The sequence below is a fragment of the Pomacea canaliculata genome, linkage group LG7, assembly GCF_003073045.1.
Source record: "Pomacea canaliculata isolate SZHN2017 linkage group LG7, ASM307304v1, whole genome shotgun sequence".
In the NCBI taxonomy this organism is placed as follows: Eukaryota; Metazoa; Mollusca; class Gastropoda; order Architaenioglossa; family Ampullariidae; genus Pomacea; species Pomacea canaliculata.
In genome coordinates, this window is record NC_037596.1 from 21,323,041 (window position 1) to 21,350,343 (window position 27,303).

Sequence of the window (27,303 nt, forward strand, 5' to 3'; positions counted from 1 at the left end):
ACGGGTGATACCTGTACGCTTTTAGTTGGTTACCTGTGTCACGTGCTTCAATGTCTGAGACGGAACGATCGTCAAGGTATGGTCTACGCATGCGCATCAATACTAAATTATTAATGCTGTGTATATCGTCTTGACCGTAACACGAGGTGAGGTCGACAGTTCACATACGTGTGGTCATCAGGTGTCGCTGGCAGTGAAGTCAATGGACAAGGGCTAAATGAGTGTTAACGAGACGAGACACAAACACGATTATAAAGTCTATCGTCTGCACAATAAAACAAGGTGCGGACAACAATTCACATGCGTATGTCGATCAGGTTTCTCTGGCAGTGAAGAAACTGGACAAGGACTAAATGAGCTTTGTCCATTTTCTTTGCCGTCAGCAAAACCTGATCGTCATACGTAGGTCAACCGTCGTCCACAATTTGTTTTATTGTCCAGATGATAGACACAGCGATAATAAACTCTGTCTCTTGCGAAGCTTTCCTTGGTTGCTGCCCCTTTCGGGGTCTTGCACGAAAACTACACAAATAAAGAAAACGCACATAAGTATTCCCGTGAATATATCACACTCTTGTAACATGTTTGGTCAGCCATTCACAACACAGCACCAAGGAAAACATTCATATCGCCTGTCCTGGTCTTGAATACTTAAAATACTTAAAATACTCTTTACTCATCTGCGATCTTCTCAATGTCTATCAGCATTGCCTCTTAAGGACGACGATATGTCAAAGAAAGAAGAATAAATTGTTCATGTGCTGCATCAAATATTGTACGATTTGTGATGTGGACTTTGTCCTTAATCGTCATGCGAAAGGGAAAATATTTGATGCCCCATCTTTAACTGCAAGAAAATGAACTTAATCAACAGATGTGTTTTGATTAGCTGCTGCGAAAAAATCTTTAATTTCTAATTGTCTACAGAAATAAAAATAAAATGGATCTCAGATCGGTTTGCAGCGCTCGCCCATCACGTGCAGTAAATGACTCATTGGCTGAAGGCTCGGTACAAATGGTATTTAAGAAAGTGAGTCCCGACGATCACCTGTGTGAGACTGTGGCGCCTCCTACGACATATGGTAAGTTGACAGGTGAACATGTTAAGAACTGTTAAGAAATTAAGTTAGCAGATAAGATGGCTGTTACTGTGTACAACCTAAGGTGTGTTTGCTGTTTGTTTAACCCCGCGGTTCTCAAACCTTGGGGTGGGGGGTGGGGGGTTGCGTGACTTGCTTACAAAGGGGAGGGGGCGAAGGTGGTCATTTTGTAAAAGTTTTTTACACCAGTATTAGTGAAATTAGCTTACATTGTGTGGCTAAGGGTGGCGTCACAAGTAAAAGGTTGAGAACCACTGGTTTAACCCATGAGAAAAGGGGAGCTAATGTCAACTGTCAAAGTCACACAACTCTCAACACCTACATGAGATCAGTAGAGTTAAATGATTTGTAGCAAAGTACAGGGGTGAGTACATACCATCATCAACGAATCACTGAAGCAGAACATTTCACAAGTTCCCTCTAAAGGTCTGTAAGAGTCACGAAGGTCTAACCCCAGGATATGATGATATACATAGAAGTTCCGTAGTGGAAACAGACCGTTAATGAGACTAACAGCCAGGCAGGTGACTGAGCTCTGACTTGTCTCAGTGTCAGTGTAATGACCTGTACTTCTTATGACATCAAAGACAGTGTGCTAGAATGATTTCACAGGGTGCATCATGTGTGTGACAGCACGGATGGTTCATCCAACACTCGCACCAGACAGTTGTTTGTCCTTTCAACACATAGCAAACAATTGCCTGAGGCTGTTCACATTATGTTTATTTCATTATTAAGCTGCTCAAGACTTTGACAATAATACCTGTTAGTAGCAATGCAATGTTTACATCCGGGGCACTGTTCAAAGTAATAGTTATCTATGACGATACTCGCAGTCCTACGTCTGTGTTAGGGTTGTCGCCCTTGTCATGTAGACCCAAGTCGAATACAAAGAACACAAACTACACATCGCACTGAATCGCTTGCTCCATCCCCAAAGTGGGGTGCGGGGTGGGGTAAGGAACTCTCTGGTCGCTCGCAGTATCTCATCGACTGACGACACGACGGCCGTACACACTGGCGAGGTCGGGGAAGATGTTTCCGGGGTCACAGAGGGGGTACTTCATGTTGACGTCACGGGACTAACGGTGCTTGTTGCTCACGTGCTTCTGGGAGTTGTGCCGAAGGCAATCAAGAATCCAGACGAGCTCCAGTTCCTTCAGCCCGTACAAATAAAACCTGTAGGTCGAGGTTACACTTGACTACTATTCTAAACCCTCCAATTCACACATCTTTATCTCATATCTTCGTGTTTACAACTTCGAAATCTGTGTGAGTTCTAACACAATTCGAATGACAAATAACAGAAAAAAGATGTCAGACCTCGTCTAGGCGAGGTTAGTCCACAAGGGTCAGTACCGCGCCGAATCCAGTGTGGACGGCCACTACCCTGGTCTACTCTGTAATCTCAACTCAGGAGGTTTACATGTCGTAACTCAGTCACGTCTTCTTCCTTCACTGCCTGAGTACATTTCCTACCTCCTTCCCACAAAAATCTGTCTTAAATTGTGTTTGAGCCTTCATCTTGTAAAGTGCATTGAACACTCTGATAAGTAGGTAAATGAACTACATATGTTTGTCAAAGTGTTCTTTTCTCCTTATTCCTCCTTCTTGTGTTTTTCTTTTCGCTAGTTTTTATAGCATTTTTCTTGTTACCGTTGTTGTTCATGTTACTCATAGTAATGGGACATTACTAACAGCTGTAAGAATTTAAACTTTAATTTTATATTATTAATAGTTTGTATAATTCAGTCACTACACAAATTGTACATTATGTGTACAAGACTTGGAGCCTGTGTTTAATCAGAAGAAATAAAATCGTAGAAAATGTTTAACAAACCTCTGTTTACCATTGTCCTTACAGCTGGTAAACATGTTGACAACAATGATTATACTCTTCATACTTCTTTCTATGGCCTCTTGTCTTGAAGCCGTGAACAATGGAAGGTATGTCCTGTGTGTCAAGGGTGGTCATAGTAAACACAAATATGTTGTCTGACATGCTGATAATGTGTTACTGGTGTAGCTGAATGTTGTGTACAGCACATTGAACTTGTAGGTGAGGGCGTCTGGATACATCCACTACATACTGTTACACGTCATCTTTAGAGTAAATATTTTAAAGACTATTGTTACGAAAGGGTATTATGTTTCTACAGTGTCTAAATAGCAGACATTGTGTCAATCAAAAAAAAAATTGTAACCAGAAGGCTAATAAAATTAAATTATCAAATTTTTTACATGTTATGTTTACATTTCTATATAGTGTTTTCATTAGAAAATTTGTTTTTTTCCTATACTAGTAACTAATCGTCCTTTATTGATCACTGTAAATAGTTTGTTTATATCCTTCTAGTTACTAGTCGGGTGTATATTGCTTATTTTATCACTGCAGCGGACTATTGAATTTTAAGAAAACAAAGAAATGCGTTAATTTCTAAAAGAAAATTACAACGGATTTAAATTAGCTGCTACATTACTTTAACAACGTTTGTCAATTCTCTTCCTTTTCACACAGACACACAGCACAGACTAGGACATACAAACACAAATACTTTTAAATTTTTAAATCTCCTTTCCACATGTTTAAGATGTCAGACTGACAAGAAGCCACAGACATTTAGTGAGACAGACAGTCTCATACACCTTATTATCTCATTGTCACTGACACTCTGATGACAGTCCATGATGAACTCTTCTTGCAGTGTCCCCAAAGCACAAGTCATGCTACAGTTACAAGGCATGGACTACTCGCTGTTCGGCTACAACAGTCTCAAGGGATGCCCTCTGACCTCAGGACGTGACCCGGGCTTTACTCTCCCCATCTTTTCTGGTGAGTTTCACGTGACCCCAGACTTTCGCTATAGCGTGCCACGTGGCGTGCTTCTGTCCCACGATGTGTCATGTGACACGTCGTTTACGTCGAAGGTGGTGGAGACGCCGTACGACCTGACCACGCTGCTGACTGGCACCGCGCGACTCGGTGCTGATAAGTGGGGGCCTCCCTTCTCGGCCAGCCAACACATTCACAAACTGTCCGAGGAACTGAGAAAACACGTCTTAGTCGTTACGACAGCTGTCTGCAGTTTGTACGACCTGACACTTCTGCTCACGGAACCGCCATCTTTTCATTCGTCGTTTGTGGACTGGATGATTAAACTCAACAACACTGATGACGAGGACATGTACCTTAAATTTATTGACACCTACGGCACACACTTCGTGTCACGGGCCCGCTTGGGGGCTTCCAGAACGGTCATCTACAAGATGGACGATAACGTTTACAGACTTCTAACAGAGGATCACGTGACGTCAGCTGCCAGCTATTCTGCTCCTGAGCTTTTTGGACACCATGAGGACTTGACCTCTGATCAGCAAAAAGCAATAGCAGAGTTTCGAAATCACGAGACAACAACGTTTGCTGTCGGTGTTCCTCTACCTGATGGCGGTAACAGCGCGACGTGGTTGACAGCAGCGAAAGATAACCCCTCTGTCATCGACTATGACTTGACCTCTGTGGAGGTTCTCTTTTCAGACACCTTCATGGGTGCCGCAAGTCCTACAGGGGGTTATGGCATTGACTATGACAGGATCAAGAAGAACATCATGGCTGTCAAGACCAAATACTGTCGGACTTTAAAGAGCAAAGACCTGTTAGTTGACTGTAGAGATACCGGTAGGACACTGCTTTCTACAAAGTTGATTGGTAACACGAAATATGGAGCTGCCGAGTCCGCTGACCAGTGTCTTGAGGAATGTTATCAACTTGCAGGCTGCGTGGCTGTGAGTTTTTGTCCTGGGTGTACGAGGGACAACAGAGGCAGCAAGTGTCAAGTGTTTAGTGCTGGCGACATCCACAGGGCAGTCAACGACCGTCAATGGCAGACGATCATGTTAGTTGACAAACTGGAGACATTTGTAAAGCTGCACAACACCATGGTTGTTGTCAACTCTAGTTCTCTGTCTGACGTCCCTCCCGTCAACTCTAGTTCTCTGTCTGAAGTCCCTCCTGTCAACTCTAGTTTTCTGTCTGACGTCCCTCCCGTCAACTCTAGTTTTCTGTCTGACGTCCCTCCTGTCAACTCTAGTTCTCTGTCTGAAGTCCCTCCTGTCACCTCCGTACAGGACTGCTACCCATCTTGTATTCAAGATACCCAGTGTGTGGCCTTCACCTTGACTGACACTTCAGGTTCCTTAATTAAATGCACGCGCCACACAGACTCACCTCTGTCCTTGACACAGGGAACAGGTGTCAGCGTGTACTTCGTCTCCCCGCTGGTCAAAAGAATTATCACAAGTGGACAGACGAGAGGCCTCGCTCCCTCCTCCATGCTGAACGACTGGTACAAGGCCGCCTGTGTCATCGACGACGAGTGTCGTCAGGAAAAGTCCAAGTGCTTTCTAAACAGGTGCCGCTGTCGACCTGGGTTGTTCTTCTCAACACGTGACTACACGTGCTCTGAGAGTAAGTATTGAATGGTTCGGATAGGTAAGACAGATTTTAGGAAAAAAAATCTTTTTATAACGCTAACCTAATCATTAAACAGTTCAATGATTTTAAGTTGAATAAAACCCACAATATAGTTTCAGAGGCAACAACAAGAAATAATGGTTTTCGCAGGGTGTGTCTACACAGCCCCATTTGAGATTTTTGATGTCCTGACTCGTAACGGTTTTTCCTATTCGTTTGCACACGCAGCTGTTGCAGACCTCAGGCCATAGTTTTACCAGAATATGGCGTAGACTTCGTTTGGTAAAGGTCTGATGCGTGTTGTTGATGGAGTTTGCCACCCTCTGGATTTTAGAACCATAAAGTAGGACTGCATTTGCTTTAATGAGCTCTTGGGCCTTGCCGCTGTTAGGGACTTCTCGGGTAAACCTCGTCCACTTTAGTGGGTCCCCTCTCGGAGTTCCTGTAACTCGGTGATTTATTTAATCTAAGGAATTTACAACTTAACCTATCAGATATTACTATAACTTCAAGAGAATATATTTACTGTTAGAAAATAGGGCACCTCGTGATTAATTTAGAAATGCTACTTTAACAAATATCTAAGCTATTACCTTGTCTAGGCAAGGAACTTAATTTCACCGATTCTTTAATCCAGACATTCAGTACGACCGACCGTCTAGGCGGTGGTGTTGGGAATGCACTAAGACAGTTCACTCCGCCAGTAACTGACCGATGACATTGGTCTCTTGTAGCATGCAGACCACGTGACCTAAAAGACACCTTTATGGAGTATTCTGAAAGCGGAATAAAAGGACATATTCTCGCCATTCAAGATGGAACAAACCTGAAAAATTGCAAGAACCTGTGTGTCAGTACTGATCATTGCTTAACCTTTGACTTTAGAGGTGCGTATGATGATATTTTTGTTTATGAACATAGCGATGTGTGTACGAGAGACTTGTCCCTGGTGACTTGTTCTCCCTTTAAATGTCTTACCTCGTCCTTTAACACTCTACGTCTTCTCTTGTGTTTCTTTTCATCTCTGATTCTCGTTTATAAATATGGGTTAAGTGTTCGATTGGATTAGCACAAAGATATTGTTCCTACTTTAAATATAGCTTCATGTTTCAGACACAGGAGGGCGCTGTGTGCTTCATGACGTGACGTCACGTGAGGCTGTGTCAGGATGGTTTCCTCTGACTAGTACAGGGTGGACTCACTACCAGAGAACTTGCCTGAAGTCAGCCGCCTCCTACCCGGGTCCAGCCTGGGACAACTCGTCTTGTACCCAAGACACGGACTGTCCTGACCCATTCAGCCTCTGTTCGTCGGGCAGGTGTCTGTGTGCACTGGGCGCCATTTCTTCTGAACAGGAAGTCACGTGTCGTGCTGCAGGTAGGTTGGAAAACAGTTTAGAACTGCAACAAGAGTGCTTTTGTCAGGAAAAATCCTTCAAAATCCTGTCATATTTATAAAGATCGCAAAGAATATGTCAGAGAATGTTTATCCCTAAAATAGTAAAAGTGTCGTAAGCTACTCACAAGTAACGACTGTCATCTCCTGTAAAACTTCCTTCTTGTGAGTGAAATGCTTTGTTGCCATGGTAACAGAGTCGTGCGGCGAATGGCAGAAAGCAGGAGCCAAGTCTGGTGCGCACTTCATTCGACTGAAAGACAAGAAGGAGACGAGTAGAGTGTGGTGTGACATGGACTCCAGTGGCGGAGGTTGGCTGGTACGTTGTCTGCAGTTATAAGTGTGTGACAAACATGACACAAACACCGACAGGTAACAGCTTGCACTCACCTGAGAGTCGGTAATGAAGCACATGGCGCTGGCATCGTAGCCGTTAGGATGAGGGCGAGTGTTTCCTTTCACCAAGTTCAACTGTTGAAGTGCGAGTAACGATTTGTTTACAAAATAAACATCAAACCATAAATACTTTGTACGATACTTGGCCTGTCAGTGACTGTGCGAATGACCTTTGAACTTGTCTGTCCCGGTCAGGTGTTCCAGAGACGTCGTGACGGGTCAGTGGACTTCTACAGGAACTGGACTCAGTATGAAGACGGCTTTGGTGACGTCACAGGGGAGTTCTGGCTGGGTAGGTTGTTGAGTCTGTCTGTCTTTCTATCCAACATTTAACATTTCGGTGTTTGAACTACAGTCAGTGGCTCTTGTTGTGTAACACGGTGACTGTGTTGTTGTGTCATTATGTATGATGTTTAGTGTAACATGTAACGTTTGTGTGATGTCACTCTATGGGATGTGTGTTTCACTTTTTCTGCAGTTAAATGTGTCTACATCTAAAATCTATAAATATTGCTCTTTATATTATATAAAGTCACTTGATGTATAAATACAACACTGTATCATACTAACACAATCTCTCAACACAATATTTATTTTACCAGCTACTCGTGTCTACTCTGTAATGTGCCTAAGAATTCATGGACTGCGTGATGTCACACATCTCTCCCTGTCTCTTAATGCAAAAAGTTATAAATCGCATCAAGTATTTTCCCCTAAACTACCCGGATAGAGGTTTTACCCAAATAAACTTCCAGGGATCTTAAACACTCGTAAGGCAGAAACAGATAAAATTAAGATCACGTGCCATAATTGCCATGTCTTGTCTCAGGTTTATCAAGGCTTCACACCCTGACCAAAGGGAGACCCACCCGACTGCGTGTAGACCTTGGAGAGAAGAACGGACATCTTCACTACGCTGAGTACTCGACATTCAGGGTGGACGGTCCTGAGACAAACTACACACTGACCGTGTCCGGCTACTCGGGTAGCGCGGGTATGTGACATTTAGACAGTAAGATAAACTTAGTAGCAGGCAGCTGTCTGACTAGTCGGGTATCTCCCGGTATTCCAGGAACTTAGAGCAGGACACAGACAGGAAGATGAGCAGCACGTGAAGACTTACAGCAATTGGGTGTGGCGGACATCACTGTAAGACAAGAAAAACACAAACCTCGACTTGCCGGAGATGCACCACGTGACCCGGCCCCTCACACAAGCTGTGACCTTTGCTAGGAAATGAGTTTCGCAAGATGACACTCAGAAAAGGCTTCCTCTGAGGGAAAGAGGGAGAAGAAAACATGGCAATAATGCTTTTGGGGCAATAAGAAGGTAGCCCTTTAATAATGTATTGTAAATGCGTGCAAACAGTATTGTCACATAATTTATAAATTCTCCTTGAATGTATTTCCAAGTCAGCATGCTAATTTTTTTTAACAAACATTGAGTATAACTTGCTACAACAGGTCACTGTTTCTATCTGTATACACATGTAAAAACTAATTTTTATTATTCAACATTTATATATCCCTTCAAATATAAAGCAAGCAAGTTCACTTTAAATATTAACTTGTTTCTGCTATAGTTATTATTGCTTAGTTATTCCTTGCAGTAGTGCTGGCATGAATTTCTTCTTCATCGGAACCTGATGAATACCACTGTCTGAAATTGAACAAAAGCCATCCGTGGTTTCTTATCTGTTATGATAAACTATAGAAGAAAATAGGTTCAATTAGAAAATATTGTTCATACATTTTGTGTCATTCTTCTTCTTGTTCCTAATCAACCAAGTGAAGGACTGGGCCGCAATTTTTCTTTCATAGTGATAACATATACACAGTTTTCTGTTTAAAGATAATTGAGTGTGTGCGTTTACAGGGGACAGCTTAGAGTTTCACAACAGCCAGAGTTTTTCAACCTATGACCGAGACAGCGACAAGCGCTCTACTGTCAACTGTGCCGCTAAATATCACGGCGCCTGGTGGTTCTCGAGCGGGTGTCACGTGTCTAACCTCAACGGCCGATACAAGGCTGACGGCGCGCTGGTTGGTGACGGCATCGTCTGGTACCACGCCCACGGTGACTATAGGAGCTTCAACTTCAGCGAGATCAAAGTACAACCACTGTAACACCACCTTGTCTCCTGTACTCTCACTGCTTACACCCTCAGTCTACTGTACACCACACGTGACACTCGTGATGTCACCTCAGTGCAGTCTACTGGACTCTAGTTCTTTACTTTCGTGATACTCCTTAGTGATTTTAATATACACCTGTTGTACTATTTCTCTCAGATTTGACTTTCATTTGATAAACGCAGCTGTTTCAAATATAAACAGGTCGAAATTGTAGATTATTAATAGGTACCGACACACCTACAATTAATTTTTTAAGAAACGACTAGTTTTATGTTGTCACGGAAGTAAAAATAAATATCACAAAGCAGGAACTGAGTGTCTGTCTTTATCAATTTTGGAGATATTGCTACTTGAAGCTCGTGGTATGTGTGACAGCTGTAACTATTTATGTTGGACCATGTTGGAAGCTGTCATATGTAGCATCGTGACATCTATACAGTCCACAAGTACTTTGTGTGACAAGTTAGCAACACTGACTGTGTACTAAAGTGCCTGAAAAGCCTCATATGTAGAAAGACATTTTGGAAACATTTATAGAAATTTCAAGAAACCTACAGTTCTGGTCTTGTTGACTAAAGACAGTATTTTAAGTACTGAACATCAAATATTAATTTACTAAATACATTGAAACATATTTATTGCAAAGTAACTATTATATACTGTTAAACACAGTTTGCCTACAAACCTGAAATGTGGGATACACAGTTTTCAGTCTCAAAATATTGTTTTCTTGGGAAAAACGAAACGCTTTAGGAGTAACGAACTTACACAACTGTAATTTCTAGTGTAATGGACACATTGGACTCAACATTGAAACTGAAGGAAGACACATGTATGTTTTATTCCATGTTAATTTATGTTAACTATGTTTACATGCAGTGGAGGGGAAGTAGTTTAAAATGAAGAGTAAGTATTTAATATTTACTTTGGACACTGACATCTTCCTTGTCAACCCAACATGTACTTGATGGTGATGAGAGAAATAACACGTACACGTATCATTGCGAGTCAATAATAAATGAATACCGCGAACAGTGTACTACGTCACGCTAAGAGTGTACTACGTCACGCTAACAACGTACTACGTCGCGCTAACACCCACGTGACATTTACAGTGTTCTACGTCACCATTCACATCACTGCCAACAACCAAGACCACTCACAGCGACAGTTGCGGTTACGTGACGTGTACAGTCTCATGTCCGGACTAAAAATGAAATCACCACCCAAGGATCCCACCCTCTCTGGCTATGTCAGGGAAAAACACAGACTCCACTCCTCAGGAACCACAGGGTCCAACCCCCTTCCCGGCCCCATCGTCGTAACCAAACTCTCTACACATCCCCCCCCTTCCACAGACTACCACATTCCTCCCACTCAACACCCGCACAATCACCAAACAAACCGAGAACAGGCCATGCTACCCCCAGCCCTCCAAACACTAGACGACCGCTGTACTCAGAGGTAGAGGCAAAGCATCAGCTGACCAACCACCGGCACAAACACTAGTCACAATACGCCAGCGGTTCTCAACCTGTGGGTTACAAGAGGGGCGCGAAGGTGGTCATTTTTTAAAAGTTTCTTATATCCGCATTAGTGAAATTAGCTTACATTGCTTGCTAAGGGGGTTGAGAACCGCTGCAATACGCAAACAATACAGCGTATGTCAACTTTTCGTCAAGAGCGATGTGAGATGTTCAAGTTTAGCGACGCTGAAAACGCCGCGCGACGACACTTCGCCCCGCGTGCACATCGCGCGCTTGTGTGTCTGTGTGTGTGTGTATACGTCTGTGTGTGTGTCTGTGTGTGTGTGTCCGCGTGCTGCTCGCGAGCTTGTGTATGACTCAATGTCTGTACCAGTCCACGTGAAAACACACAGGACAACACAGGGTCACTTGTCTGTAGGTCTGTGTGGTGCTCACACACCTCAGTGAACTGACAGACATCATGCAGCCTGTGTGACAGTCGCACTCATTACTTTGATATGAGGACATAGAGAGCAGCACAGGCGCTGAGAGAGGACAGACTCTGGTACTGACAACCACACACACACCCACATCGTCAACCAGAGTGTATGTGGGTAGTGTTTAGTGTATGTTGGTAGTGGATAGTGTATATGACTAGAGTAAAGTGTATGTGGTGCATAGTGTATATGTGACTTGTACGTTGTTAGTGTAAAGCCTCAACTGACTCAACTTTGATATTTGTTTGTTAAAGGCTTCAATGCTCTTATTAACTAAGAACGTGAACGTGACATAAGCCAAGTTCCCTAGGGTTCAAAGTTCATATGCATGTGCAACTTCTTTCGACTTAGAAGACAGGAAGGTGACGCTCTCATGTGGCCCCATCCATCCTAGGGTTCCGCATTGACCAGCCCCTTCCCCATCTGAAACCGCCGCCTCGCCCCCACTCATCTACCTTCCCTCCTCCCCACCCTCCGCCCTCTTCTTTCCCGCTCGTTAGCTGGTCACCTCAAGTGGCTCTCAACTAATTGGCTTTTACTGTAAGAAGAACTGAGAAACTGGCGAGTGAAGCGAACGTGGAAAGTAACGGTGTCGTGCTTATTTCATTATTTCAAAATGATATTATACCTAACATTATATTTCTTTTGAGAAAAGATAATAAACAGAAGACACTTTTGCTCTCCACTCCGTGTCTGCCTCACCAGCCCCAACCCATCCACGTTCGCAGCCCCAAACCCCACACCACCCCCCGCTCTCTATTTCACAGCTGGTCACAGCAAAAGCTCTGATAAATAACATGATTTTACTATAATACATGTAGTGAGAAAACGTCATGGTGGTAACCCGCGAGATAATGAAAGGTATCCTGCTAATGTCATTCCATAAAAATTATATTTTTTGTAACATTACTCATCTTAAGAAAAGCAGGACGTGTATTGGTCATACCCACCTGAAGGCGCCCTGTGCGACTGTCTAGTCCGCCTAAAGGTAGACACAACGCTGGGTACATCACCTGTACAGTTTACCGATGTCCTCACCTGTCATCTAGCGACGGTGCTGCCCCCTGTTGGCGGCCCTGGGTCTGTGTCATGTGACAGTCGTTTGTCGTCTAAAGATGTCGCTATGATGGACAGAGATGTGTCCTTAGTGTCACGACTACTGGTGTGTAGACCAGCACACAGCACAGCATGTTGATAGAGAGAGAGAAGGGGGACTGCGGCTGTCAGTGTCCTCCGCCCTCACCTTCATCTACACTAGCTTTCATCTCCGATGTCCTTGGTCAAGACGATCAGAGTGTTTTATGATAATTATAACAATTGGCTGTCAGTGTCAGTGTCCATTCCAGTGTGATGAGGCCACCAGCGCACGGTGATCCTCAGCCTCTGGATCATTCTTTAGTTGAGTTTAAAGAGTATTGGGCGTTAAACTAATGACTGTCTAAAATCTCGATGAAGGGTAGGTAGTAATACCAGTGTCTGTGGCAGTCACGTGATTGCATTAATATTAGTATTAGTAGGAGAAACTTTGCAGCCACCTTCTGCCTCCATCTTTATACAGCGTTACACACAGCTGTAGCCGGCGCTCGAGGCATGGTAGAGATCAGCCTGGAATATACAGAGCAACGTCATCTACATACTACGTCATTTACACATAACTTCATCTCCATATAGCGTCATTTATAGATGACGTCATCTACATACTACGTCATTTACACACAACTTCATCTCCATATAGTGGAAGTACACATAGCACGGACAGCACTGGGTGTCCCCCTAGACGAGTCTGTACATTGTATATATTTGTATGTTTCTTAAATCTTCTTCTATACCTTACATCACAAGTTGTGTTTTGTGTTTGGGGAACAGCAGGGTTGGGGGCTCGTGAGTCACGTGGTGAAGTGTGTGATCGACGTGTGAGTATTGTACGTGTGGTTCCCCTTTACCTTTATGGCCAGGTGGGTAGTAAGTATAGAGGTTAATTCTTGCTCACGTGCCCGTTTTCCTGGGCTACAATTCACGTTTCTGATTAAACAGAAATACTGAAGAAAACAGTTATCCCCCTTGCCCTTGGTTTGACTAACCACTTTCCCCACCAGTTGTAGAATTATCACAAAGCTGAGCGACATCACTGCCTAAAAACAAAAATGAAAGTAAAGAGAGGGAAAGAGGAAATTTTAATTTAAATTGATATAAGGAAGATAAGGGAAGACATCAGCATCATGCCACTGCACACACGATGGAGAGAAGGAAAAGTGTTTTGCCTGTGTTCACCACACAACAGACGACAAGAGTAGAAAAGGCCGACACTACAGTCCGCGCCACGTGACGAGGCTGCACAATGAGACTCCTGATAACAAGTGGGCGACATTGCTCTTGAACACACTGGGAACAGTGGGATGGAAGGAGGCAGACAGGAAGACACAAGGAACAGCTGCAACCTTCTCTCTCTACCAGGGTTACAGCGGCCTTGTCTGAACACTTCTACCGGAAGTTTTAATAATCTAATGTTTTCAATGTGTCTTAGATCAGGTTAACAAAATAAAATAATTTATTAAAAGTAACAAAACCGCTAAAAACGCATTGAATATATATATATCAGCATCATCAAAAGAAAATCAATATTTACAATCAAGAATCAGTTTAAAAAGCAAAGCTTGTTTTAGACAATGTTAAAAAATATTGAGGCTGCCTGGCAACGTGACATTGAGTCAACATGTAAACAGACTAAAGGAGATGAACAGAGAGGGAGAGGAAGGGAGAGATGAAAAACACATTAGGAGGAGGGTGTGAGGGTGTCACTGCCATGCCAGCCACTCCACTTTCTCACTGACCTCAAGACTCCACACCAAGCAGGGTCAAGGCCGGCCTCAGGAGGAAGCGGAAGTGAGGCTCTCGTGTGAGTGAGTTAATGAAGGGCCGCCGTGACCCGTGTTGAGTGTCTTGACCTATTACACAACAGTGGCCCTTGTCTTGCTAGCCACTTACATCCCTTGTCACTGGCATTGTGTTCAAGTGCAGGCGAGTCTGTAGACCACACGCTTCACAGTAAACGTCCGTCTGTTGCTGCTGTTGTCGTCACAGCTGGCATCTATCATCTAGCACGTGATGCAATAACAACTTAAACACAACTACTCACCTTGAATACACTCTGGTCACACTTACAAACACAACTCAGTGTCATGTCCGTGTCTGGCTATTGAACTCACAGCTTTGTACTGAGATAATCAACACGTCCACCTGTGTCTACAACTCACTAATTATGGCCTGAGTGGCTCCCCATACACGAGGTCCTTGTTTTCTGCTCTGTTTCTAAGCAATTAGCCGACATTCTGCAAGTGGTGGCAGCCCCAAGAGAGTATTTAAATGATGGAAACTCCTACTGAAACCTACTCTGATGCCCACGTGCCAGTGTGTTTGTTGTCCACAGGTTGTACTGAAGGATTTGTTACATTTACAGGTAAGTATGATCAACGGCCTCTTGGCAAACTTCAAATTATTTAGTGAGTGGACAGTGAGTTCACCGCATGGTTGTGTCAGTCTGTGTACTTGACTGAGACCACGTGTCTCTGATTGTTGTCGCTTTGTTTACAACTTTTGTTTGATTGTTTCACGTCTTCGTGTGTTTTACAGGAGCAGCTGAGCCTCGCAATGGGCGCCGTGTCTCTAACGGTAATTATCCTCCACATTATCACATTATCTGTGTTCTTACACATTGTGTTGACTAATGTATAAATGTGTTAGTATTATATATTAGTATATTCATTAGCATTATTTACAAAATTTAATTCTTTCTTTTACAACTAGAGTTACACACGTTTGTAGTTTTTTACCTGAGACAAGTCGTTTAATTTCTCAAGAGGCCTTATTGCTTTCATGATAATTTTTCATAATATTTCTTGGTTTCGTATAGCAATTTCTAGAGATTAGTTATCTGTTTATTTTTTGAGTTATTAGTATGTTTTTTTTTTATTTTGATATTTTTAGGTTCTGACTGTGACTCTGGCCTTCAGTCTGTACTCGAGGACAAACTCGTTGCCACAGCTGTCACACAGGTATGTTGCTGGTCATAGTCTTTGACAATCAATGTGTACATGTGTGTTTGGTCTTATGATTGTTGGCACAATGACACAAACAGATAGCTTTGTTTTCTGTTATAACTAATTCTTAGTTAGGTCATTATCTTTCTTGTTAGTTTAATATTATTATAAAAAATATTGAAACTACTTATTTAACATCATACTTAACTATAACTACTGTCGTATTCTTGTGGCTTGGTAATGATCAGTTGGTTTGTTTGGTTTTTTTTTTTTACTCACTTGGTTCTCGGTCTGTGTCATCATCACTACAATCACTCATAGCCAGGAGGTGACTCACAAGCTGACTGAAGGCAAACAACGGTCGACACTCTTAAACAGAGTCTGTGAGTAGCAACAGTACTACACACATCACAACACTGCAACATGACACCTTGTAAACTATAACATGACACACACAACACCAGTGACACACTAAACACATTTGTCAGCACCCATCATGTCAGTACACAGCATCCTTATACCAGTGTCTTTGTGTGTTTATTATTCCACAGTATAGAACATTTGTAGAACAAATAACACAATATTCTACCTACGTGTACATTAAAATAATGAACTTTGACCTCTTTCTGCTGTGTACAGCACAAGATTCTCAAGCTGACCAGAAGGTTCCAGAATGCTCTGGTCAACAAATCACTCAGGATGCCTTTGTGGCTGACTATCTGCTGCTCGGCTTCAACAGCCTCAAGGGAAACCCTCTAAGGTCAGGTCGTGACCCCGGCTTCACCCTCCCCATCTTTTTTATTGAGTACAACAGCGGTCACGTGACTCCAGACTGTCGCTCCAACGTACCGTTAGGTGTGATTGTGTCATCAGATGTGTCATGTGTCACATCCTTCACCTCCAAGGTGGTGGCGACGCCGTACGACCTGACCAAGCTGCTGACTGGCACCGCGCACGTTGGTGATGTCGGGTGGGGGCCTTCATTCTCGGCAAGTGACGACTTCAGGACCCTCTCCACAAACTGCGAGACAACATCTTGGTCGTCTCAACAGCCACGTGCAGTTCGTACCACGTGACATTTTCACCGCTAGACCGCCACCATTTAGCTCGGTGTTTCTCCACTGGATCCTCAAACTCAATGACACTGACGACGACGACGTGTACCTGGAGTTCCTCACACCTTCGGCACACACTTCGTGTCACGGCCCGCTTCGGGGCGTCGTTAACTCTCGTGCACACCATGAAGGACAGCGACTACAGCGGAAAACACAGAGTCACGTGAACGGCGGCCGCCACCTACTTCGCTGCCTGCGCGACTGGACACTCCCTGACCTTGACCCCTCATCAGCAGCAAGCAGCGGACAAGTTTACAAATGAAGTGGAGACACGACGATCGCTGTTGGGGTTCCTCCACCTGCTGACCTCACGAGTCTCACGTGGCTGACGTCAGTGAGGGAGAACCCTATGGCCATCAGCTATGACCTGACCTCTGTGGAGAGCCTCTTTTCCGATACCTTGATGGGTGAAGACAGTCGTCTACAGCGCTACGCCATTGATCACGTCAGGGTCAAGGCCAAGCTCGCGGCTATGAAGGACAAATATTGTCAGAAGCTGAAGAGAGAGGGCCTGGTGATGGACTGTGAAGAAGCTCCGGGGGTAAAGCTGCTTCAAACAAAGCTCATCGGGCGCTCGAGACTGAGACACGTGACCTCAGCTAACCAGTGTGTGGAGAAATGTTATCAACTTCCGGCCTGCGTGGCTGTCACGTATTGTGCTGAGTGTGACAACAACGAGGTAGGACACAAGGACTGTCGTTTGTTCAGTGCTGACGACATCCACAGCGCCGTGACCGACCCTCAGCGGCAGACGACCATCTTGACCGACAAACTACAAACACTTCTGATGCTGCACAACACCTCGACTGTTGCTGAGTCTGACAACTTCACCGTGACCTCAGCACGTGAGTGCATGACCTCGTGCAGTGAAGATGACCTGTGTGTGGCCTTCACCCTGAGTGACACTCACGAGCCCCACATGACATGTACTCTCCACTCGGACTCTCTTCTTCTGTCCTTCAAACAGTCAACAGAGAATAATGTGTTTTTCCTCGCATGGCATCACAAAAGTATCTCAAGAATTACACAAACTAACAGTTTTCCTACATCCTCCTTGTCGAAGGACTTGTTAACTGTGTCATCGACGACGATTGCTCCAATGAGAACGCGATGTGTTCTTTTGGCAGGTGCCTCTGTCTTCCTGGTTTCTTCTTCTCATCACGTGACAACACATGTCTGACTAGTGAGTATGAAAACCGCGATTTATGAATTTATGAACAGCGATTTCCATCAGGCCTCAGTTGATGAATGATGAAAGGCTGATAAAGGCTTAAAGAATAATAAAGAATCATTTTCTAAAGACAAGGGCAAATAAGTAAGACAAAGTGAGAGAATAAAGGTCAGAAGAAAGAGAAAGAAGAGATAAAAAAATGTGTTTTTTTTATTTGTTTCTATTTCAGCGTTTTACACATGTAGCAGGAGTAATTCAAGACAATTATATAGAGGGTAAGTGTGTAATTCAGTAACTGACCGATGACATTGGTCTGTTGTAGCATGCAGCCCACCTGACCTACAAGACACCTTCATGGAGTATTCTGAAAGCGAAATTAAAGATGGAATAAATCTGAAAACATGCAAGAAACTGTGTGTCAGTAGTGATCATTGCTTAACCTTTGACTTCAGAGGTGTGTATGATGACATTTGTTTATCAACATAGCGATGTGTGTACGAGAGACTTGTCAATGGTGATTGGTTGTCCTTTTAAATGTCTTAAGTCGTCCTTTAGTCCTCTTTCTTACCTCTTTGTCTCGTTTATAAATATTTGTTATGTAAATTTTCGATTTGGATTTGCACAAAGATATTGTTCCTATTTTAAATATAGCTTCATGTTTTAGACACAGGAGGGCGCTGTGTGCTTCATGATGTGACGTCACGTGAGGCTGTGTCAGGATGGTTTCCTCTGACCAGTACAGGGTGGACTCACTACCAAAGAACTTGCCTGAAGTCAGCCGCCTCCTACCCGGGTCCAGCCTGGTACAACTCGTCTTGTACCCAAGACACGGACTGTCCTGACCCATTCAGCCTCTGTTCGTCGGGCAGGTGTCTGTGTGCAGTGGGCGCCATTTCTTCTGAACAGGAAGTCACGTGTCCTGCTGCAGGTACGTTGGAATATACTTTAGAACTGCATGGAGAGTGCTTTTATCAGGAAAACAACTTCAAATCATGTCATATGTAGAAAGATCGCGAAGAATTCGTCAGAGAATTTCTATCTCTGAAATAGTAAAAGTGTCGTAAGTTACAAGTAACGACTGTCATCTCCTGTACAAATTCTTTCTTGTGAGTGAAATGCTTTGTTGCCATGGAGACAGAGTCGTGCGGCGAATGGCAGAAGGCAGGAGCCAAGTCTGGTGCGCACTTCATTCGACTGAAAGACAAGAAGGAGACGAGTAGAGTGTGGTGTGACATGGACTCCAGTGGCGGAGGTTGGCTGGTACGTTGTCTGCAGTTATAAGTGTGTGACAAACATGACACAAACGCCGACAGGTAACAGCTTGCACTCACCTGAGAGTCGGTAATGAAGCACATGGCGCTGGCATCGTAGTCGTTAGGATGAGGGCGAGTGTTTCCTTTAATCAAGTTCAACTACTGAAGAGCGAGTAACGATCTGTTTACAAAATAAACATCAAACCATAAATACTTTGCACAATACTTGACCTTTGAACTTGTCTGTCCCGGTCAGGTGTTCCAGAGACGTCGTGACGGGTCAGTGGACTTCTACAGGAACTGGACTCAGTATGAAGACGGCTTTGGTGACGTCACAGGGGAGTTCTGGCTGGGTAGGTTGTTGAGTCTGTCTGTCTTTCTATCCAACATTTAACATTTCGGTGTTTGAACTACAGTCAGTGGCTCTTGTTGTGTAACACGGTGACTGTGTTGTTGTGTCATTATGTAGGATGTTTAGTGTAACATGTAACGTTTGTGTGATGTCACTCTATAGGACACGTGTGCTTCACTTTTTCTGCAATTAAATGTGTCTACGTCTAACCTTTACAAATATTGCTCTTTATATCTATAATTTTATATATACTTATAACGTCACTATTTTGTTGTACTGAGAATTCCACACGAGTCTATATATATATATCTGTGTCGGTTCATGTATAAATACAACACTGTATAATACTAACACAATCTCTCAATACAATATTTATTTTACTAGCTACTCGTGTTTACTGTGTTATGTGCCTAAGAATTGATGATATGCGTGATGTCACACATCTCTGACTGTCTCTTGATGCAAAAAGTTAGTGTCATCAAATAAGTGTTTGCTCCTAAACTACCTGGATAGAGTTTTTACTCGGTTATACTTTCTTAAACACACGTAAGGAAGAAAAATGTAAAATAAAATCACGTGACATGATGGCGATGACTTCTCTCAGGCTTGTCAAGGCTTCACACCCTGACCAAAGGGAGACCCACCCGACTGCGTGTAGACCTTGGCGAGGTGAATGGACATCGTCATTACGCTGAGTACTCGACATTCAGGGTGGACGGTCCTGAGACAAACTACAGACTGACCGTGTCCGGCTACTCGGGTAACGCGGGTACGTGACCTTTGAACAGTATGATAAACCTAGCAGCATGCAGCTGTCTAGCTAGTCGGGTATCTCCCGGTATTCCAGGAACTTAGAGCAGGACACAGACATGAAGGTGAGCAGCACGTGAAGACTTACAACAAGCGGGGTGTGGCGGACATCACTGACTGACCCCCGGTCACAGTCGGTCGCCACTCTAAGGTCACAGTCACAGCTTGCACCAACCTGTGTCTGACTGTGAGCGATGTGAACAAGATGTGACTGATTCCCTAAACACCCTGGGTGGTAGAGGTACATGTCTTACTGAAGCCAGCGCTCTTCTCGTTTCTAAACTTTGTAACAATCACTGATAATAGGCTTCACATCACATCATCGAACCATAAATGTCCATCTACCAAGGTTAGGTCGTGTGTGTGTGTGTGTGCGCAGTGTGTGTTTCTGTATATAATGTGTATGGAGTAAAGTGTGTGCATAGAATGTGTGTGCTGTGTGTGTTATCTTGCGGTGTGTTTATGTGTGCAAGTGTTGTACATGTGTAATGTGTGTGCAGTGTATGTGTTTTCAGTGTGTACACACATTAGCCACGTGCTGTAGACAAGTCTGGCCCTACTGTGGTCTGTAAGACAACAACAACACAAAAGCACACAAACCTCCACTTGAGCGAGATGCACCACGTGACCCGCCCCTCACACAAGCTGTGACCGTTGCTAGGAAATGAGTTTCGCCAGCTGACACTCAGAAAAGGCTTCTTCGGAGGGAAGAAGGGAGGAAAAAACAAGGCAATGATGAATCTTGGGCAATAAGAAGGTAGCCCTGTAATAATGTATTGTAACTGCGTGCAAACAGTATTGTCACATAATTTATAAATTCTCCTTAACTGGATGGAAGTCAATATCCTAATATTTTTTTTTTTACCGAACATCCAGTATAAGTCTCTTTAACAGGTCACCGTTTCTATCTGTATACACATGTAAAAACTAATTTTTATAATTCCATATTTATATATTTCTTCCAATGTAAAGCAAGCAAGTGCAATATAAATATTAACATGTTTCTGCTATAGTTATTATTGCTAAGTTATTCCTTGCAGTAGTGCTGGCATGAACTTCTTTTTCATCGGAATCTGATGAACACCGCAGTTTGAAATTTAACAAAAACCATCTGTGGTTTCTTACTCTGTTATGATAAGCTATACAAGAAAATAGATTTAATAAGAAAATATTGTTTATACATTTCGTGTCATTCTTCTTCTCGTTTCTAATCAACCGAGTGAAGCACAGGCCGCAATTTTTCTTTCATAGTGATAATATACACAGCTGTGTGTTTAAAGATAATTGAGTGTGTGTTTGTTTACAGGGAACAGCTTAGAGTATCACAACAACCAGAGTTTTTCAACGTTTGACCGAGAAAACGACAAGCACTCTACAGACAACTGTGCCTCTGTGTATCACGGCGCCTGGTGGTACAACGCGTGTCACCACTCTAACCTCAACAGCCGATACAAGGCTGACGGGGCTAAGGGTCATGACGGCTTAAAATGGTATCACACTCACAGTGACTACAGGAGCTTCATCTTCACCGAAATGAAAATGCAACCAGTGTAACACCGCCTTGTCTCACTGCTTGTAACGATTCGCGACTCAAAGCGAATGCTATTTCATTTTGTTCTAATTATTTGTTGTCTGTGGTACCAGGGGAGAGCAGTCACGCAAGTGTTGACGTAATCCCCACGCAGATTATTTCACGTCATTCTTGTTTTACGTAGAGAAAGTGTCATAGGCGTAACTATGGCGACTGCAGCCGATTGAGGTGGGAGCCATGCCAACTACACGGTACAAAGATTATGATTGGTCGGCATGGACCCTACAAAGAATCACTAAGCAGTCGCCCTAGTTACCTGGTCGCTAAAGGTCTGATTGGTCATTAGAGGTAGAGTAGATAGTTAAGTTGTGCAAACTAACGTTGCTGGTGGACAGTCAGAGACCAGCAGCTTGAGGAGTAAGACCTCCGAAGTATAGTGCGACATTGTTAACGGACGCCAACGTTCATCGCCATAAGTGGTGGAGCACAAGGGATACAGCGGGCATCTGAGTGGAGCGCAGTTGTTCGAATAAGATTACCTGATGAACGGGGTGTTGGATATCGGGGAAATTGTAACTTTCTACGGACGGTAGACAGTAGGCGTAGGCGGTAGAGCTATTTTTCTTGTTTCTTTCACATTCCATTACCACTTAGTTCTCTTAAAACATTAAATGTGTTAATTGTTGGCCGGACTTTTTTGTTGAAAAAGGTGGAAGAGTGCGGCGAGCGAGGTTTACATGTAGATGTTTACACGAGGTCGCACACATTCGTAACGCACTCTCTTCAAAACGTTTCACTGCTTACACCCTCAGTCTACTCTACACCACACGTGACACTCGTAATGTCACCTCACTGCAGATGACTGGTCTCGCAACTTTATGATGTTGCTCAATTTATTTCACATCTGATTTTGCTTGCATAAATCAAGATGATGTAAAAGTAAGAAAGTGTTAATTTTCAATCATGAAATAAACATATTTATGGTACGTATAGATAACTGATAGTTTCAACTTCAAAATAACACAAACGCACAGACACTGATGGTATCAAATACTGTTGTTTATATTTTTAATTGATTACAATGACAATTCTTTATTTACGAGGGGTAAAATCAGCAACTGAGCGCTTTTTTCCATTTAGCCCTCGCCCTTTACAGGGAACGAAATTAACTAAATAAATGAATTAATTAAGCATTATAAAAAAAATTGAATAAACATAAAGAAGGGTGGAGATTTACAAGGTGATAGTTAAGAATATACATTTACAAGGTCACCTGGAGTTGGGAGGAAGCGGAAGTGAGGCTCTCGTGTGAGTGAGTTAATGAAGGGCAGCCGTGACCCGTGTTGAGTGTCTTGACCGTCTGTTGCTGCTGTTGTCGTCACAGCTGACATCTATCATCTAGCACGTGATGCAATAACAACTTGCAACACAACTACTAACCTGGAATATACTCTGGTCACACTTACAAACACAACTCAGTGTCATGTCCGTGTATCAACACGCTCTTTCGTAAAACGTTACAATCAGATATTCAATGAAGCTGTAGTACAACCACGCTCAGAATTCCTTTTCTTAAAGGAGCTTAAAGCAATGGCTTTAGGTCCGAGAGACAGACATACAGAGACAAACAGACTTAAATACCCAACAAAAACCGACACATTACTGAACATACCTTTTGTCACTCAACTTTTTATTCATTCTGTAATATCCTACAAATCAATGCTACATCTGCTGAATTGTCTATCAGCTGTTAGAGTTCTTTCTTTACATCATGCTGCTCAGGAATCCGAATAATCAAATGCAACAACAACAAGGTAGAAAAATTTGAAGACTCACCTGCTCTCACCTGTGTGAGAAACACACTCAAGACTGTATGCACGCATGACCGATGTTTCTTTTATGCTAGTCTAAAAGAACATGTCTGTTAGATGGCGACATACACACTAGCACGCGGCACAAAACTTCACAAAAATCTTTCTTTAATCACCAATATGAACACACATACAAACAGTACAGGGGCACCAACCCAGCTCTTGACTAGTTATCTTCCTGGTTTGGTACATATTAAAACACACGACATTAAAGAGGTTAATAGGTCTGCAAGCTCTCAGTTGACAGTATTGACAAACAACAATGACTTTAATGCAGCGATGGGGACAGACCGGCCTGTGAAATCATTGGTTCTGTGGGGCAAGGTAACCGTGGGAGGAAATAGAAATTCGTTAAATCATGAAATCATGGTTAAACAAATGCGTGTTAAGTGAGTCATCAGAATAAGTTTGGAAATATTGAGCAATATGCATGTAAGGTTCATTGTAGGACAAACAGGACACAGAAGAGCACGTGACGGGTGATACCTGTACGCTTTTTGTTGGTTACCTGTGTCACGTGCTTCAATGTCTGAGACGGAACGATCGTCAAGGTATGGTCTACGCATGCGCTTCAATACTAAATTATTACCGCTGTGTATATCGTCTTGACCGTAACACGAGGTGAGGTCGACAGTTCACATACGTGTGGTCATCAGGTGTCGCTGGCAGTGAAGTCAATGGACAAGGGCTAAATGAGTGTTAACGAGACGAGACACAAACACGATTATAAAGTCTATCGTCTGGACAATAAAACAAGGTGTGGACAACAATTCACATGCGTATGTCGATCAGGTTTCTCTGGCAGTGAAGAAACTGGACAAGAACTAAATGAGCTTTGTCCACTTTCTTTACCGTCAGCAAAACCTGATCGTCATACGTAGGTCAATCGTCGTCCACAATTTGTTTTATTGTCCATATGATAGACACAGCGATAATAAACTGTCTCTTACGAGACTTTCCCTGGTTGCTGCCCATTTCGAGGTCTTGCACGAAAACGACACAAATTAAGCAAACGCCCATAAGTATTCCCGTTAATATATCACACTCTTGTAACATGTTTAGTCAGCCATTCACAACACAGCACCAAGGAAAACGTTCATATCGCCTGTCCTGGTCTTGCATACAAACCCCTAAAAATACTCTTTACTCATTAGTGATCTTCTCAATGTCTGTCAGCATTGCCTCTTAAGGACGACAATATGTCAAAGAAGGAAGAATTATTTGCTCAAGTGCTGCTTCAAATATTGTACGATTTGTGATGTGTACTTTGTCCTTAATCGTCATGCGAAAGGGAAAATATTTGATGCCCCATCTTTAACTGCAAGCAAATGAACTTAATAAACAGATGTGTTTTTATCAGCTGCTGCGAAGAAATCTTTAATTTCTAATTATCTACAGCAATAAAAATAAAATGGATCTCTGATCGGTTTCCAGCGCTCGCCCATCACGTGCAGTAAATGACTCATTGGCTGAAGGCTCGGTACAAATGGTATTTAAGAAAGTGAGTCCCGACGATCACCTGTGTGAGACTGTGGCGCCTCCTACGACATATGGTGAGTTGACAGGTGAACATGTTAAGAACTGTTAAGAAATTAAGTTAGCAGACGTGATGGCTGTTACTGTCTACAACCTAAGGTGTGTTTGCTGTTTGTTTAACCCGCGATTCTCAAACTGTAGGGCGCGCCACCCTGGGGGGAGGGTGCGGGGGGCGTGACTTGCTTTCAAAAGGGGGGGGGGTGCGAAGGTAGTCATTTTGTAAAAGTTTTTTACACCAGTATTAGTGAAATTAGCTTACATTGTGTAGCTAAGGGGGGCGTGCGGACCTACCTTTGTTAGCCAGGGGGGGGGGGGAGGGCCGACATCACAAGTAAAAGGTTGAGAACCACTGGTTTAACCAATGAGGAAAGGGGAGCTAATGTCAACTGTCAAAGTCACACAACTCTCAACACCTACATGAGATCAGTAGAGTTAAATGATTTGTAGCAAAGTACAGGGTCAGTACATACCATCATCAACGAATCACTGAAGCAGAACATTTCACAAGTTCTCTCTAAAAGTCTGCACGTGTCACAAAGGTCTGACCCCAGGATATGATGATATACATTGAAGTTCCGCAGTGGAAATAGACCCGTTAATGAGACTAACAGCCAGGCAGGTGACTGAGCTCTGACTGGACTCAGTGTCAGTGTAATGACCTGTACTTCTTACGACATCATAGACAGTGTGCTAGAATGATTTCACAGGGTGCATCATGTGTGTGACAGCATGGATGGTTCATCCAACAGTCGCACAAGACAGTTGTTTGTCCTTTGAACACATAGCAAACAATTGCCTGAGTCTTTTCACATTATGTTCATTTCATTATCAAGTGGCTCAACATTTTGACAAGAATACTTGTTAGTAACAATGCAATGTTTACCTCCGGGGGACTGTTCAAAGTAATAGTTATCTATGACGATACTCGCAGTCCTACGTCTAACGGTGTTGTACTGAAGGCGATCAAGAATCCAGACGGGCTCCAGTTCCTTCAGCCCGTACAAATAAAACCTGTAGGTCGAGGTTACACTTTACTACTGTCCTAAACCCTATTTTCCAATTCAGACATCTTTCTCTCATATCTTCGTGTTTACAACTTTGAAATCTGTTTGAGTTCTAATACAAGTCGAATGACAAATAACAGAAAAAAGATGTCAGACCTCGTCTAGGCGAGGTTAGTCCACAAGGGGTCAGTACCGCGCCGAATCCAGTGTGGACGGCCACTACCCTGGTCTACTCTGTAATCTCAACTCAGGTTTACATGTCGTGACTCAGTCACGTCTTCTTCCTTCAGTGCTCCGGGACTGAGTACATTTTCTACCTCCTTCCCACAAAAATCTGTCTTACATTGTGTTTGAGCCTTCATCTTGTAAAGTGCATTGAACACTTTATAAGTAGGTAAATATACTACATATGTTTGTCAAAGTGTTCCTTTCTCATTATTCCTTCTTCTTGTTTTTTTCTTTTCGCTAATTTTTATTGTATTTTTCTTGTTACCGTTGTTCATGTTTCTCGTAGTAATGGAACATGACTAATAGCTGTAAGAATTTCAACTTTAATTTTATATTATTATTAATAGTTTGTATACTTCAGTTACTACACAAATTGTACATTACGTTTACCATTGTCCTTAAAGGTGGTTAACATGTTGACAACAATGATTTTACTCTTCATACTTCTTTCTATGGCCTCTTGTCTTGAAGCCTTCAACAAAGGAAGGTATGTCGTGTGTGTCAATGGTGGTCATAGCAAACACAAATATGTTGTCTGACATGCTGATAATGTGTTACTGGTGTAGCTGAATGTTGTGTACAGCACATTGAACTTGTAGGTTAGGGCGTCTGGATACATTCAATACATACTGTTACAGAGTAAATATTAAGTAAATATTTAGGGTAAATATTTTAAAGACAATTTTTTACGAAAGGGTATTATGTTTCTACAGTGTCTAAGTAGCAGACATTATGTCCATCAAAAAGAGAATTTTATAACAATAAAGCTAATAAAATTAAATTATCAAACTTTTGACATTTTACGTTAGCATTTCTATATAGTTTTTTTCTTTAGAAAATTTGTTTATTTCATATACTATAACTAATCATCCTTTATTGATCACTGTAAATAGTTTGTTTATATCCTTCTAGGTGTATATTGCTTATTTTATCAC

At 42.8% G+C, this 27,303-nt stretch overlaps 3 protein-coding genes across 3 annotated transcripts in view; all 3 read left to right on the forward strand.

The window, feature by feature from the left end:
- LOC112567528 overlaps nucleotides 1-27,303 on the forward strand; it is a 245,769-nt gene that overhangs the window by 2,349 nt on the left and 216,117 nt on the right. Inside the window, exon 2 of the mRNA XM_025244223.1 lies at nucleotides 928-1,082. Within this exon, the coding sequence (XP_025100008.1) occupies nucleotides 1,080-1,082 (3 nt within the window). The 5' untranslated portion in view covers nucleotides 928-1,079. The remainder of the gene's footprint in view (nucleotides 1-927; nucleotides 1,083-27,303) is intronic.
- LOC112569002 (ficolin-2-like) lies at nucleotides 5,472-9,743 on the forward strand. Its single transcript, XM_025246636.1, has 7 exons — nucleotides 5,472-5,565; nucleotides 6,209-6,458; nucleotides 6,685-6,948; nucleotides 7,164-7,285; nucleotides 7,558-7,654; nucleotides 8,192-8,356; nucleotides 9,238-9,743. The coding sequence occupies exons 2-7, from the start codon at nucleotides 6,338-6,340 to the stop codon at nucleotides 9,486-9,488; spliced, it is 1,020 nt and encodes a 339-aa protein (XP_025102421.1). The 5' UTR covers nucleotides 5,472-5,565; nucleotides 6,209-6,337; the 3' UTR covers nucleotides 9,489-9,743.
- On the forward strand, nucleotides 16,890-22,414 carry LOC112568999 (ficolin-1-like). The gene is made up of 7 exons (XM_025246630.1): nucleotides 16,890-17,795; nucleotides 18,106-18,237; nucleotides 18,448-18,711; nucleotides 18,922-19,043; nucleotides 19,293-19,389; nucleotides 19,993-20,157; nucleotides 21,505-22,414. Exons 1-7 carry the CDS (start codon nucleotides 17,723-17,725, stop codon nucleotides 21,750-21,752), a joined length of 1,101 nt encoding a protein of 366 aa, XP_025102415.1. The 5' UTR covers nucleotides 16,890-17,722; the 3' UTR covers nucleotides 21,753-22,414.

What these genes read in the sequence shown, in the direction of transcription:
- LOC112569002 (XM_025246636.1), top strand. Translation starts at nt 6,338, where the DNA reads ATGGAGTATTCTGAAAGCGGAATAAAAGGACATATTCTCGCCATTCAA. An exon ending in AGTCACGTGTCGTGCTGCAG is followed by an intron (nt 6,949 to 7,163) that starts GTAGGTTGGAAA and finishes CCATGGTAACAG; the next exon opens with AGTCGTGCGGCGAATGGCAG. An exon ending in CCAGTGGCGGAGGTTGGCTG is followed by an intron (nt 7,286 to 7,557) that starts GTACGTTGTCTG and finishes TGTCCCGGTCAG; the next exon opens with GTGTTCCAGAGACGTCGTGA.
- LOC112568999 (XM_025246630.1), top strand. Translation starts at nt 17,723, where the DNA reads ATGTGTTCTTTTGGCAGGTGCCTCTGTCTTCCTGGTTTCTTCTTCTCA. An exon ending in TGACAACACATGTCTGACTA is followed by an intron (nt 17,796 to 18,105) that starts GTGAGTATGAAA and finishes GGTCTGTTGTAG; the next exon opens with CATGCAGCCCACCTGACCTA. An exon ending in CACAGGGGAGTTCTGGCTGG is followed by an intron (nt 19,390 to 19,992) that starts GTAGGTTGTTGA and finishes GACTTCTCTCAG; the next exon opens with GCTTGTCAAGGCTTCACACC.